The sequence below is a fragment of the Gobius niger genome, assembly GCF_951799975.1.
Source record: "Gobius niger genome assembly, chromosome: 22".
NCBI lineage: Eukaryota > Metazoa > Chordata > Actinopteri > Gobiiformes > Gobiidae > Gobius > Gobius niger.
In genome coordinates this window covers 12,201,873-12,216,683 of record NC_136873.1, presented here as the reverse complement: position 1 = coordinate 12,216,683, position 14,811 = coordinate 12,201,873, and the positions used below count along the sequence as shown (strand labels likewise).

The window sequence follows — 14,811 nt, the reverse complement described above, 5'->3', positions numbered from 1 at the left end:
GTCACATTTTTGTTGAATTTTTGTCACATTTTTGTTGCGTTTACGTCCTTGTTTTCTTCTCATTTTTTGGTGCTTTTTTTCCAGAAGCTTTTGGATTGGGGTAAAGCCAAACTGGAGAAACTGTGCTCGGTTCAGGTGGGAGTTAAGGGGTTAAGTCATGTGACGTACAGCAGTGATGCTTTACTTCGACCCTCGGCCTTTTGACGATGAAGAAAAATCGTCCCTCCACCAAACAGACTTTCCACCCCTGCAACAAACCACAGAGTCTGAGACAGAAGCAAAGTTTAAAACATTTATTTCAGGAAAATGTCAGTTCGATCCGTTTCACTGCATCAACAACGACAAAAATATACTGAAAAATACAATTAAAATGGACTTGATTTGACAAGTTCATTTTACTCAGAGAAACCACACATCCCGTTTATCAGGAGTTTAACAGAATTTAAAAACCCCAGTAGGTTTTCCTCTAGACTTTCCTTTTAGTTTGTTTTACTGCTCTTTATATATTTATTCATCAACACCAGGAAAGTGTAGAGGAGAAAAAGGCCTGTCACAATAACATTAAAAGTATCATTATTATCATTATAAACCAAAATGAGGAATGTGTTGAAAACAAAAGGAAACACAACTTACTTTTTGTTCAAGTATCACAAAAATCGGATGTAAAGTAAGTAAACGATGGCGATAAATGTACTGACCATGAATGTTTGAGTAAATATAGGTTTGTTGTTGTGCCAGGCCTGACGCTGGGAAAAACGACTCTGATCGAGATCCTGAAAACCACTGTGAAGAAATATTAAAGTGACAGTCTGGAAGTTCAGCCAAGACGAGGGGAATAAAAGGTTTGTCTGAGGATCTGAATTATTACAAACAATAAAAGACACTAAATTAAAATGTTAGTTGTGTCTAAACTCATCCATATAAAATACAAAATACTAAAATGAGGACAAAACAAATCGAATTAAAAAATCAGGTATTCAGGCCAATGTTAACCCCTTAACTCCCGCCTGAACCGAGAGCATTTTCTCCAGTTCAGCTTTACCCAAATCCTGTAGGCCAGTGTGACGCCTCATTTGAAAGACCTACAAAACTAAATTGATTTTTTTCCTCACGTCATTAGTTTTTTTTTCAGCACTTTTTTGTTGGGCAGTCGTCTCATTTTTGTCAAATTTTCGTGACTTTTTTGTCACTTTTTCGTCAAATTCTTGTCATTTTTTTGTAAATTTTTTCTCAAATTTTCGTGAAATTTTTCTCACTTTTTTGTCAATTTTTCGTCCATTTTTTCAAAATTTTTCGTCAAATTTTTCTCACTGTTTGGTACATTTTTTGTCCTATTTTGTCATTTTTTTGTACATTTTTTGTCACTTTTTCTAATTTTTTTTCTAAATTTTTCGTCAAATTTTTGTCAAATTCTTTTTGTCACTTTTTGTCACTTTTTTGTCAATTTTTTGTCGAAATTTGTCACTTTTCCGGCCATTTTTTCTAAAAATTTTCACTTTTTTGTTGTTTTTTTTCCTTCTTTTTTTGTCAATTTTTTGTCATTTTTTCGTCCATTTTTTCTCACTTTTTTGGTCAAATTTTGGTCATTTTTTGTTGTTTTTTTGTACATTTTTTTGTACATTTTTTGTCACTTTTTCGTCAATTTTTTCTCACTTTTTTGTCAAAATTTGTCACTTTTTCTGCCATTTTTTCTAAATTTTTCGTCAAATTTTTCTCACTTTTTTGTAAAATTTGTGTCCATTTTTGTCATTTTTTTGTACATTTTTGGTCATTTTTTCGTCAATTTTTTCTCACTTTTTTGTCAATTTTTTGTCGTTTTTTGGTACATTTTTTGTAAAAAAAAATGACTTTTTCGTCAATTTTTTCTCACTTTTTGTCACATTTCCATCATTGTTTTCGTCTCAGTTTTGTTGCTATTCTCCCACCTTTTTTCCAGAAGCTTTTGGATTGGGGTAAAGCTGGAGAAAATGTGCTCGGTTCAGGTGGGAGTTAAGGCGTTACCTTTAGTCAGACCTGCAGTTTGGCCATGAACACCAGAGGGCGCCGCGGCTTCCTGAATCGCTGAATAACTAATCGTCTGAGCCTGAAATCTGACTTCACACACTCTCTCTGCCATCTTACAGACCATCACTTTAATCCATCACGTTCCTTCTTCGTTTGGGGCGTCCGTTAAAACATCACATTTATTCTCGGAGCTGCTGTTTCCCCTCAGAGCTCATGACGTGGCAGAGGAGGTAATACCCGGCGGCGGCGAACAGCGCTAGCAGGAGCAGCAGGCGGACCAGGCTCCACAGACGTCCCGCCCCCGCCGTCGACCGCTGGGCCGCGGGTTTGGACGGCGCCGAGCTCTGAGAGGCTTTGGCGGCGGCGCTCCGGGTGACGGGCCTGTGGGAGAGAGGGGTTCGAGTTTAGAGGTGACGAGTCCTGATGGAAGAACTGGGAGTCGGAATCAAATCAAATCAGGCTAATTCAGAGCGACGCAGATTCTCAATACAGCCGTGCACAGATGTTCAGCCCTCGAGCACCTGTTTCTACCCCTTATTCTAGTTCACTAAACCTGGGAAAGTTTTCCACAGGAGTAGCTTTGTCCTTCATCTACTTGGGATGTTAGTTATCCAGAGTGTTATATATGTATTTTAAATCATGCAGTCCTTATATTGGAAGAGTTTAGCGATGCTAGGCTAGTGCTAGGCTAGTTCTAGGCTAGTGCATGTCTATGGTAACTTTGTGACATTTTTGTTGAATTTTTGTTGATTTTTTGTTGAATTTTTGTTGAATTTTTGTTGAATTTTTGCTGATTTTTTGGCACATTTTTGTTGATTTTTTGTCACTTTTTGTTGAATTTTTGTCACATTTTTGTTGAATTTTTGTTACTTTTTTGTTGAATTTTTGTTGAATTTTTGTCACTTTTTGTTGAATTTTTGTCATTTTTTTGTAGAATTTTTGTCACTTTTTTGTTGAATTTTTGTCATTTTTTGCTTCCAATGATGGAAAAAAGTGGGAAAACATTGACAAAAAATGACAAAAAATTGATGAAAAAGTGGCAAAAATGTCACAAAAAATTGACAAAAAATGACACAAAAAAAAGAAGACAAAAATGAGTTGAATACCCAACAAAAAAATGATAGAAAAAAAAATCTGATGACGTGAGGAAAAAGATCCTCTCGGTTCAGGCGGGAGTTAAGAGGTTAAGAAGCTCATCCTTAATAAAGCGCTTTACATGGGACACTCCATACTCAGTGGTGGTTAGCTATGTATTAAGGCTCAGCTGCCCTGGGGTAGACTGATGGAAACATGGCTGCCAGTTCCTCCGCTGGTCCCTATGACCGCCACCACTCACTCACATATACACCCTAGTGCACACGGAGCAGCTGGACGTGCTTTGAAGACGCGATGGAGACTTTATTAAAACCCTGTTTTAGTGTCACTCACTCCTGTTTGAGCACAGACTCCTCCTCCTCTTCCTCCTCCTCTTCCTCTCGCTGCTGCTCGGTCGGCTCCGTCACGTCTCGGTGTCGCAGCTCTCTGTAAAAACACGTGGTTTCAGTCGATCCTTGAGTCAACACTGAAGCCTCGCTGTTCATAAGAGTTTAAACCTGTACTCACACGTCTGCGGACGCCTCACTCCGAGCCTGAACAGCAAAAATACAGAGTTTAGACGAGATTTTAATCAGTTTGAGTCATTCAGGAGGGATTATTATCAGACTGAAAAGTGAAGGTTTGGGGGGAAAGGGGAGGGGCTTCATGTCACCGCTCTGATTGGTCAGGCCTTTGCATATTCAAAGTTCTTTCTCTTCACAAATTTAAACCGGGCTCTATCGTGAATGCAATTTTGTCCATCTCTATCTCAGAGAAAATGGGAAAAAAATGGGACAAAAATGGGACAAAAAAGTGATAAAAATGTGACAAAATGTGATGAAAATATGATAAAAAATTATAAAAAAAATTGACAAAATGTGACAAAAAAGTGATAGAAATGTGATGAAAAAGTGATAGAAAAGTGACAAAAATGTGATGAAAAAGTGATAGAAAAGTGACAAAAATGTGATGAAAATGTGATGAAAAAGTGATGAAAATGTGATGAAAAAGTGATGAAAAAGTGATGAAAAAGTGATGAAAATGTGATGAAAATGTGATGAAAAAGTGATGAAAATGTGATGAAAATGTGATGAAAAAGTGATGAAAAAGTGATAAAAATGTGATGAAAAAGTGATAAAAATGTGACAAAAATGTGATGAAAATGTGAAGAAAAAGTGATAAAAATGTGACAAAAATGTGATGAAAATGTGATGAAAAAGTGATGAAAATGTGATGAAAATGTGATGAAAAAGTGATGAAAAAGTGATAAAAATGTGATGAAAAAGTGATAAAAATGTGACAAAAAAGTGATAAAAATGTGAAGAAAAAGTGATAAAAATGTGATGAAAAAGTGATAAAAATGTGATGAAAAAGTGATAAAAATGTGACAAAAAAGTGATAAAAATGTGATAAAAATGTGACAAAAAGGTGATGAAAATATGATAAAAAAGTGACAAAAATATGACAAAAAAGTGGCAAAAAAGTGACAAAAATGTGACGAAAAAGTGATTGACAAAAAAGCATCGAAAATGCAACAAAAACACCCACAAAAGAGCAACAAAAAAAACAAAAAGGTAGAAAAATATTAAAATACTGCAAATAATTACAGCAACTAAACAATGCCAGCAACACTCACACAAAGACATGAGCACCAATGATTTCACTTTTTTTGTGTGACTCTCATGGAGCTGATCCAGGACACGCCAGAGTCTGTATTCTGGCCACACATACATCTAAAACAACAATAACCAAGTGCAGCAGGACGAGAGCGAGCTCCACAGTCCGCAAACATCCTCCTGGCACCGCAGCGTCTCCTTTAACCACGGACGGCTTTCAAAACTCACCGGGCTGTGGTACGTGATGTAGGTGACGACCTCTGTCAAAGAGAACGAGACAAACGTGAACAGAAGCACAACATTTAGAGAAGCTCTGTCTGCGTGAGCGCCGGACCCACCCTCCTCTCTGTAGTAGGTCTTATCCGAGGAGCCGTCCTGAGGCGCCTCCTCCATGGCCGCCTCCAGCTTCTTCTCGTACAGGCGTCTGGTGGAGTCTGGATAAAAACGTCACACAGGCCACACTTTAAAGGGATGTTTCAGGATTTTTGACGTAGGGCCTCATTTCATAGTTATCCAGAGTGTTGTAATTCATGCAGTTCTTATATTTAAAGAGTTTTGTGGCGCTAGGCTAATGCAAGGCTAGTGCATGTCTATGGTATCAGCTAGCCTGCATTAAAAACAGTGTGACCCGCTCCACAGAGCACCTGAGGCAAATCACTTATAACACCAGACTGACCATATACATGTCTGTGTCCATAGAGTCATTTAAAAGACCTTATATTTGAGCAGCATCAGCTTCGTGGTTGTATAAGCCAGTGGTTCCCATCCAGGGGTACGGGGACCCCTGGATGGGGCACTTGATTTTTGAGGTATTGATTGACTGTGGAATCTTTCCGCATCAATAATTGGTTTTCATGATCTTTACTTTTATTAAACTTCCGTCTTTTTCCTGATTTAATCAGTTTTCAACTTTTCCAAGACCCAAACAAAGACCCAAACAAAGACCCGAACCATGACCCAGACTATAAGCAAGACCCAGACCAAGACCCAAACCATGACCCAGACTAAAACCATGACCCAGACTAAAACCAAGACCCAGACTATAAGCAAGACCCAGACCAAGACCCAAACCAAGACCCAGACTAAAACCATGACCCAGACTAAAACCAAGACCCAGACTATAACCAAGACCCAAACCATAACCCAGACTATAAGCAAGACCCAGACCATGACCCAAACCAAGACCCAGACTAAAACCAAGACCCAGACTAAAACCAAGACCCAGACTAAAACCAAGACCCAGACTAAAACCATGACCCAGACTAAAACCAAGACCCAGACTAAAACCAAGACCCAGACTAAAACCAAGACCCAGACTAAAACCAAGACCCAGACTATAAGCAAGACCCAGACCAAGACCCAAACCATAACCCAGACTATAAGCAAGACCCAGACCAAGACCCAAACCAAGACCCAGACTAAAACCATGACCCAGACTAAAACCATGACCCAGACTAAAACCATGACCCAGACTAAAACCATGACCCAGACTAAAACCATGACCCAGACTAAAACCAAGACCCAGACTAAAACCAAGACCCAGACTAAAACCAAGACCCAGACTAAAACCAAGACCCAGACTATAAGCAAGACCCAGACCAAGACCCAAACCAAGACCCAGACTAAAACCATGACCCAGACTAAAACCATGACCCAGACTAAAACCATGACCCAGACTAAAACCATGACCCAGACTAAAACCATGACCCAGACTAAAACCATGACCCAGACTAAAACCAAGACCCAGACTAAAACCAAGACCCAGACTAAAACCAAGACCCAGACTATAAGCAAGACCCAGACCAAGACCCAAACCAAGACCCAGACTAAAACCATGACCCAGACTAAAACCATGACCCAGACTAAAACCATGACCCAGACTAAAACCAAGACCCAGACTAAAACCAAGACCCAGACTAAAACCAAGACCCAGACTAAAACCAAGACCCAGACTATAAGCAAGACCCAGACCAAGACCCAAACCAAGACCCAGACTAAAACCAAGACCCAGACTAAAACCAAGACCCAGACTAAAACCATGACCCAGACTAAAACCATGACCCAGACTAAAACCAAGACCCAGACTAAAACCAAGACCCAGACTAAAACCATGACCCAGACTATAAGCAAGACCCAGACCAAGACCCAAACCAAGACCCAGACTAAAACCATGACCCAGACTATAAGCAAGACCCAGACCAAGACCCAAACCAAGACCCAGACTAAAACCATGACCCAGACTAAAACCAAGACCCAGACTATAACCAAGACCCAAACCATAACCCAGACTATAAGCAAGACCCAGACCATGACCCAAACCAAGACCCAGACTAAAACCAAGACCCAGACTAAAACCAAGACCCAGACTAAAACCAAGACCCAGACTAAAACCAAGACCCAGACTAAAACCAAGACCCAGACTAAAACCAAGACCCAGACTATAAGCAAGACCCAGACCAAGACCCAAACCATAACCCAGACTATAAGCAAGACCCAGACCATAACCCAGACTAAAACCAAGACCCAGACTAAAACCATGACCCAGACTATAACCATGACCCAGACTAAAACCATGACCCAGACTAAAACCATGACCCAGACTAAAACCAAGACCCAGACTATAAGCAAGACCCAGACCAAGACCCAAACCAAGACCAAGACCCAAACCATGACCCAGACTATAAGCAAGACCCAAACCAAGACCAAGACCCAAACCATGACCCAGACTAAAACCAAGACTCAGACCAAGACCCAAACCAAGACCCAGACTAAAACCAAGACCCAGACTATAAGCAAGACCCAGACTATAAGCAAGACCCAAACCATGACCCAGACTAAAACCATGACCCAGACTATAAGCAAGACCCAGACCATGACCCAAACCATGACCCAGACTAAAACCATGACCCAGACTAAAACCAAGACCCAGACTATAAGCAAGACCCAGACTATAAGCAAGACCCAGACTATAAGCAAGACCCAGACCATGACCCAAACCATGACCCAGACTATAAGCAAGACTCAGACCAAGACCCAAACCATGACCCAGACTAAAACCATGACCCAGACTAAAACCAAGACCCAGACTATAAGCAAGACCCAGACTATAAGCAAGACCCAGACTATAAGCAAGACCCAGACCATGACCCAGACTATAAGCAAGACCCAGACCATGACCCAAACCATAACCCAGACTATAAGCAAGACTCAGACCAAGACCCAAACCATGACCCAGACTAAAACCAAGACCCAGACCCAAACCATGACCCAGACCATGACCCAAACCATGACCCAGACTATAAGCAAGACCCAGACTATAAGCAAGACCCAGACTATAAGCAAGACCCAGACTATAAGCAAGACCCAGACCATGACCCAGACTATAAGCAAGACTCAGACCAAGACCCAAACCATGACCCAGACTAAAACCATGACCCAGACTAAAACCAAGACCCAGACTATAAGCAAGACCCAAACCATGACCCAGACTAAAACCAAGACCCAGACTATAAGCAAGACCCAGACTATAAGCAAGACCCAGACTATAAGCAAGACCCAGACTATAAGCAAGACCCAGACCATGACCCAGACTATAAGCAAGACCCAGACCATGACCCAAACCATGACCCAGACTATAAGCAAGACTCAGACCAAGACCCAAACCATGACCCAGACTAAAACCATGACCCAGACTAAAACCAAGACCCAGACTATAAGCAAGACTCAGACCAAGACCCAGACTAAAACCATGACCCAGACTAAAACCAAGACCCAGACTATAAGCAAGACCCAGACTATAACCAAGACCCAGACTATAAGCAAGACTCAGACCAAGACCCAGACTAAAACCAAGACCCAGACTAAAACCAAGACCCAGACCAAGACCCAAACCATGACCCAGACTATAAGCAAGACCCAAACCAAGACCAAGACCCAAACCATGACCAAGACCCAAACCATGACCCAGACTAAAACCATGACCCAGACTAAAACCAAGACCCAGACTATAAGCAAGACCCAGACCAAGACCCAAACCATGACCCAGACTAAAACCATGACCCAGACTAAAACCAAGACCCAGACTATAAGCAAGACCCAGACCAAGACCCAAACCATGACCCAGACTAAAACCATGACCCAGACTAAAACCAAGACCCAGACTATAAGCAAGACCCAGACCAAGACCCAAACCATGACCCAGACTAAAACCAAGACCCAGACTATAAGCAAGACCCAGACCAAGACCCAAACCAAGACCCAGACTATAAGCAAGACCCAGACCATGACCCAAACCAAGACCCAGACTAAAACCAAGACCCAGACTATAAGCAAGACCCAGACCATGACCCAAACCAAGACCCAGACTAAAACCAAGACCCAAACCAAGACCCAGACCATGACCCAAACCAAGACCCAGACTAAAACCAAGACCTAGACCAAGACCCAGACTAAAACCAAGACCCAAACCATGACCCAGACTATAAGCAAGACCCAGACCAAGACCCAGACTAAAACCAAGACCCAAACCATGACCCAGACTATAAGCAAGACCCAGACCATGACCCAGACTAAAACCAAGATCCGAACCACGACCCAAACCAAGACCCAGACTAAAACTAAGCAAAGACCAAGACCCGAAACAAGATCGGACCAAGACCACAACTAAGAACCAGACCAAGACCCGAACAAAGATCAAGACCAGACGGCGCACCAGCGCACTTCGTTTTTGAGGTATTGATCGTTGATTGGTAATTGATCAGCCCCCCCATAGTGTCCGATTCCCTCCAAACTAGTATCATTGTTCAGCTCTTCGTTTGTGCACATAAAAATGCACATAAAACGCTAATGTTATGTGCACAAACGAATGACACCATTTTGAAACAAATCGGACACTATGGGGGGGCCAACTTCACACAAGTGAAAAACGTAGCATAATTTTTATAGGAAACGCTATATTTTTCAGTAAAATGTGCTGCTTTGGGAGAATTTTAGGTTTATTTTGACGGCAACATTGTCCTTTTTCTTACAAATACCACTTTTAAGTAATTACTTTCAAAATAAACTATAACACCCTTGAGGTGGGGGGTACACGGTTGACCACTGAAAGGCCAAAGGGGTACGAAAGACAGAAAACGTTGGGAACCACTGGTATAAGCTACGCAGCGGTGGAGTGATCTGCTAGAAAATAGTCCCTTAAATGCGGTCATTCATGTGCAAGGTCAGTTATATTCCAAACATGATTCTATGGACACAGACATTTATATGGTTAGTCTGGTGTTATAAGCGGAGTGGAACGGGTCACACTGTTTTTAACGCAGGCTAGCTGATACCATACAAATGCGCTAGCACTAGCCTAGCGCCACGAAACTCTTCAAATATAAGAACTGCATGAATTACAAAAAAAAATATCTCCAGAAATCAGCAACACTCTGGATAACGAGGAAATGAGGAAATGTCAAAAATCCTGAAATATCCCTTTAATCTACTTTTAGGACCAGATATAGTCAAGCAGTTTAGTTTTAATCTCTAAAATCATGCAGAAATATTTTAAAAACACAAATAAAACCAGGTCAGGAACATTATTTAAATCATGGTAAAAGTGCAGAGGACAAACATGTTTAAATGTGAGTTGTTTCGTACCGACAATGGGCCCGTGTTTGATGCCGTACTCCGTCAGTAACGCGCTGATCTCAGAGTCGCTCTTCTCACTCAGGGACATCTGCACAAAAACAAAAACACAGGGAAGAGTAATGTTACTTTATATAATCGTTTTACTGAAGTAGAAGTATTGCGATACTTGAAAAAGTATCGACACTTCGATCCAAAAAGTGATAAAAATGTGACAAAAAAGTGATAAAAATATGACGTAAAAGTGACAAAAAATTCTTAAAATATGACGAAAAAGTGATAAAAAATATGACGAAAAAGTGTCAAAAAAGTGACGAAAAGCTGATTAAAAAAGTGATAAAAAAAAGTGACAAAATGTGAACAGAAAAAATGTAGAAAATACAACAAAAAACCCACAAAAGAGCAACAAAAAAAGTAACGACTACACAGGGACAATATGAGGAAAATCAATTGTTTGGATTTTTTTTAAAGATTTTTTTCGTCATTTTTTTAATCAAATGTTTGTCATTTTTTGGTCAAATTTTTATCAAATTTTTGTAATTTTTTGGTCAAATTTTTATCACATTTTTGTCACATTTTTATCACATTTTTGTCACATTTTGTGTAATTTTTTTTATCACATTTTTGTATTTTTTTGTCACATTTTTGTTAATTTCTTGTGACATTTTTGCCACTTTTTCATCAATGTTTTCTCACTTTTTTGTCACATTTCCATCATTGTTTTTGTCTCAGTTTTGTTGCTATTTTCACAGCTTTTCCCCAGAAGCTTTTGGACTGGGGGTAAAGCCAAACTGGAGAAAACGTGCTCGGTTTGGGCGGGGGTTAAGAGGTTTGACAGAACTTTTTGTCTCCGTTTCTGAACCAGAGAAACAGGAAGAAGAAAAACGACAGGTTTAAACCGGATCCAAAAACACATTTTCAAAAGTCTCGCAGTAAAAGTCAGTTGTTTTGTCGCCTTGATTCAAAAAGCAGCGTGGATGGATCGTTAGCTGCGATGAAAACTCGATCCGTTTGTGTTAAATCCTCGCGCGCAGTGACTCACACGAGCACGCGGTGACCGGAAGCTCCTCCCCCGCGTGTAAAGTCGTTAAAAAACATAAACTTACCTTTAAAAGTGTCGGTTTTTAGTTGTTTCTTAAATGTGCAGAGGTCGAGGCGAGTGGAGACGGCGAGGGGGCGTGTCTGCCGTAAACATCTGGATTACGTAACACGCCACGCCCTCTACTGTTCCGTACGTTTACGCTTTGTTCATGTTTTTAACCTCTTAGCGCCCACCTGAGCCGAGCACATGGTCTCCGGTTTGGCTTTACCCAAATCTAAGGCGACGGAAATGAGACGAAACGCAACAAAACAACACAACACAAAGGAGAAACTGAAAAGTGAAAAAGTGATAAAAATAGATGAAAATATGAGTAAAAAAATGTATAAAAAAGTGACAAAAATGTGACAACAAAGTGATAAAAATGGGACAAAAATGGGACAAAAAAGTGATACAATTTAACGAAAAAGGGACCATAAAGTGGCGAAAAATGTGGCAAAAAAGGTGACGAAAAAGTGACAAAAAAGTGGCGAAAAAGTGACAAAAAAGTGACAAAAAAGTGACAAAAAGTGACAAAAAAGTGACAAAAATGTGACGAAAAAGTGACAAAAATGTGACGAAAAAGTGACAAAAAAGTGACAAAAAAGTGGCAAAAATGTGACAAAAATGTGACAAAAAAGTGACAAAAATGTGACAAAAAAGTGACAAAAATGTGACGAAAAATGTGACAAAAAAGTGACAAAAAAGTGACGAAAAAGTGACAAAAAAGTGACAAAAATGTGACGAAAAAGTGACAAAAATGTGACAAAAAAGTGACAAAAATGTGACGAAAAATGTGACAAAAAAGTGACAAAAAAGTGACGAAAAAGTGACAAAAAAGTGACAAAAATGTGACGAAAAAGTGACAAAAAAGTGGCAAAAATGTGATGAAAAAGTGGCAAAAAAGTGACAAAAAAGTGACAAAAATGTGACGAAAATGTGACGAAAAAGTGGCAAAAATGTGACAAAAAAGTGGCAAAAATGTGACAAAAAAGTGACAAAAAAGTGACAAAAATGTGACGAAAAAGTGACAAAAAAGTGACAAAAATGTGACAAAAAAGTGACGAAAATTTGACGAAAAAGTGACAAAAAAGTGACGAAAAAGTGACGAAAAAGTGACAAAAATGTGACGAAAAAGTGGCAAAAAAGTGGCGAAAAAATGGCAAAAATGTGACGAAAAAATGACAAAAGTGTGACAAAAATGTGACAAAAAAGTGACAAAAAAGTGGCGAAAAAGTGATTCAAAAGTGACAAAAAAAAAGCATCGATAATGCAACAAAAAACCCACAAAGAGCAACAAAAAAAGTGACAAGAATGTGTGACGAAAACACAAAAAGTGACGACAACACAGCAGAGGAAAAACATTTATTTAGATTAGCTTGCGAGAGGCGTTTAGATTTGGGTAAAGCGGAACCGGAGAAAATGCACTTGGTTAAAGGGGGGGGGGGTTCAGGTTACGAAGCAAAAAATATAAATACAAAAACACTGTGAAGGGATGGATTTCATTTCCCATGAACCGTGTTTGTTTTATATCCTTTGTATTAAAGATTTACACATAAAATAAGAAAATGCATTTGTTAAGATGGTTCTCAGTATATGGAGTTATTCCCTGTCCTGCAGCGCCCCCCACAGGCCCAGGTCGGTCATGTCTCCTCGGGCTGAAGCCTAAAAAAGGAGCGTTTTTTGTTTTTTTTTATTGAAGGGCGTTGTCTCGCGCTGATGTAATGTACACTTTCTACACTGAGTGGAAACATGTGAGCGGAGCCTGAACCTTCTCCATGAGCAAAAGCAGTCGCTCCACTTACACATTCTTTCTTTTTCACGGAACGAGGTTTATCATTCAACCTCTTAACTCACACTTTAACCGAGCAGTTTCTCCATTTCGGCTTTATCCAAATGTAAAGGCTTCTCGACTGGAGATGACAGCCTATAGGCCAGTGTAACACCACATTTGAAAGCTAAGACCTACTTTTTCATCACTTTATGGCCTTTTTTGTCACTATTTTTGGTGCGTCTTCATCCTCACGCCTCTTTTTCAATAATCTTTTTGATTTGGGTAAAGCTGAAACAGGGAAAATGGAGCCCGGTTAAAGTGGGGGCTGAGGTTAAAGGTGCACTATGTGACGTTTAACGCCAAAATAAAGTTGATGTTTGTGCGTTTTTGACGTATTCACTTTTTTCCCCACAAAAAGAGTTGTATAATGTACCTTTAAGTCGGGACTATTTTTTTGTCATTTTGAAAAAGTGACAAAAAAGTGATAAAATAGTGATAAAAATGTGACGAAAAAGTGACAAATAATATGACGAAAAAGTGATAAAAATGTGATAAAAAAGTGATAAAAATATGACGAAAAAGTGATAAAAATTTGATAAAAATGTGATAAAAATGTGATAAAAAAGTGATAAAAATATGACAAAAAAGTGATAAAAATTTGATAAAAATGTGATAAAAATGTGACGAAAAAGTGATAAAAATGTGATAAAAAAGTGATAAAAATATGACGAAAAAGTGACAAAAATGTGATAAAAAAGTGATAAAAATATGACGAAAAAGTGATAAAAATGTGACAAAAAAGTGATAAAAATATGACGAAAAAGTGACAAAAATATGACGAAAAAGTGAATGTATAATGTACCTTTATGTGGGGACTATTTTATTGTATTTTATTATTTTTTTCCCTCAGGTTTTGGGCCTATAGTCTCTCAGCATGTAAACTTTCACCTGGAAACAAACAAAACCTAAAAACATGTTTAATTATTCACTGATTCAAAGTTTCTCCATATATTGTGATGTGATATTTCAATTTTTACAGATTGTACCACTAGTAAAAAGCTTATTGCAAAACTAAACAAGATACGAAAACCCTCTGAAGTCTTTGTAACTATGTCACAAAATAAACCTGTATAAATCTGTCTCGATTATTCAGATTTTGTACATTTGTGGCATTTTAGGCATAAAATATGATTAAAAAAAAACATAAAAGGCAGAAAACTTACATGTTTCTCTCATATTTATGCCCGTATCTACAGCAGAAGTTTCACATTGATATCCCTACATTTAAAGCAGTACCAGGTCACGCCCCTAGAGGTCATAAGCGCCACGGCAGGTGTCGTAGCAAGGTTTTTTTTACACTTTAGCTTCTTCTTCGTGATTCCATTAGTGTGTACTGGTGGCTCCGACCCGGCGTCAGCGAAGTTGCAAATGTAATTTTATGGCCAGAGACACCAGGGGAGATGACAGACCCTCAATCATCCCATTAACACTTGTACAAAGGGCGAGGAACGCGCTTCTCTGTGGTCCTCATGGAGCCGACATTGCTGTAACACCGCCCCCTGGTGGCCGGGGGCGACTCCAAGAGACACATGGGAGCATTGATTCTAATGGGACTTCAAACATCCCAAGAACGGCTT

General features: G+C 39.5%; 1 protein-coding gene across 1 annotated transcript; it reads right to left on the bottom strand.

Moving 5' to 3' along the window:
- Positions 1–1,671: 1,671 nt before the first annotated feature.
- On the bottom strand, positions 1,672–11,504 carry emd (emerin). Its single transcript, XM_079581217.1, has 7 exons — positions 11,429–11,504; positions 10,335–10,413; positions 5,033–5,128; positions 4,923–4,954; positions 3,607–3,632; positions 3,433–3,525; positions 1,672–2,385 (listed from the first exon to the last, which is right to left on the bottom strand). Exons 2-7 carry the CDS (start codon positions 10,411–10,413, stop codon positions 2,184–2,186), a joined length of 528 nt encoding a protein of 175 aa, XP_079437343.1. The 5' UTR covers positions 11,429–11,504; the 3' UTR covers positions 1,672–2,183.
- Between the last annotated feature and the right edge of the window lie 3,307 nt (positions 11,505–14,811).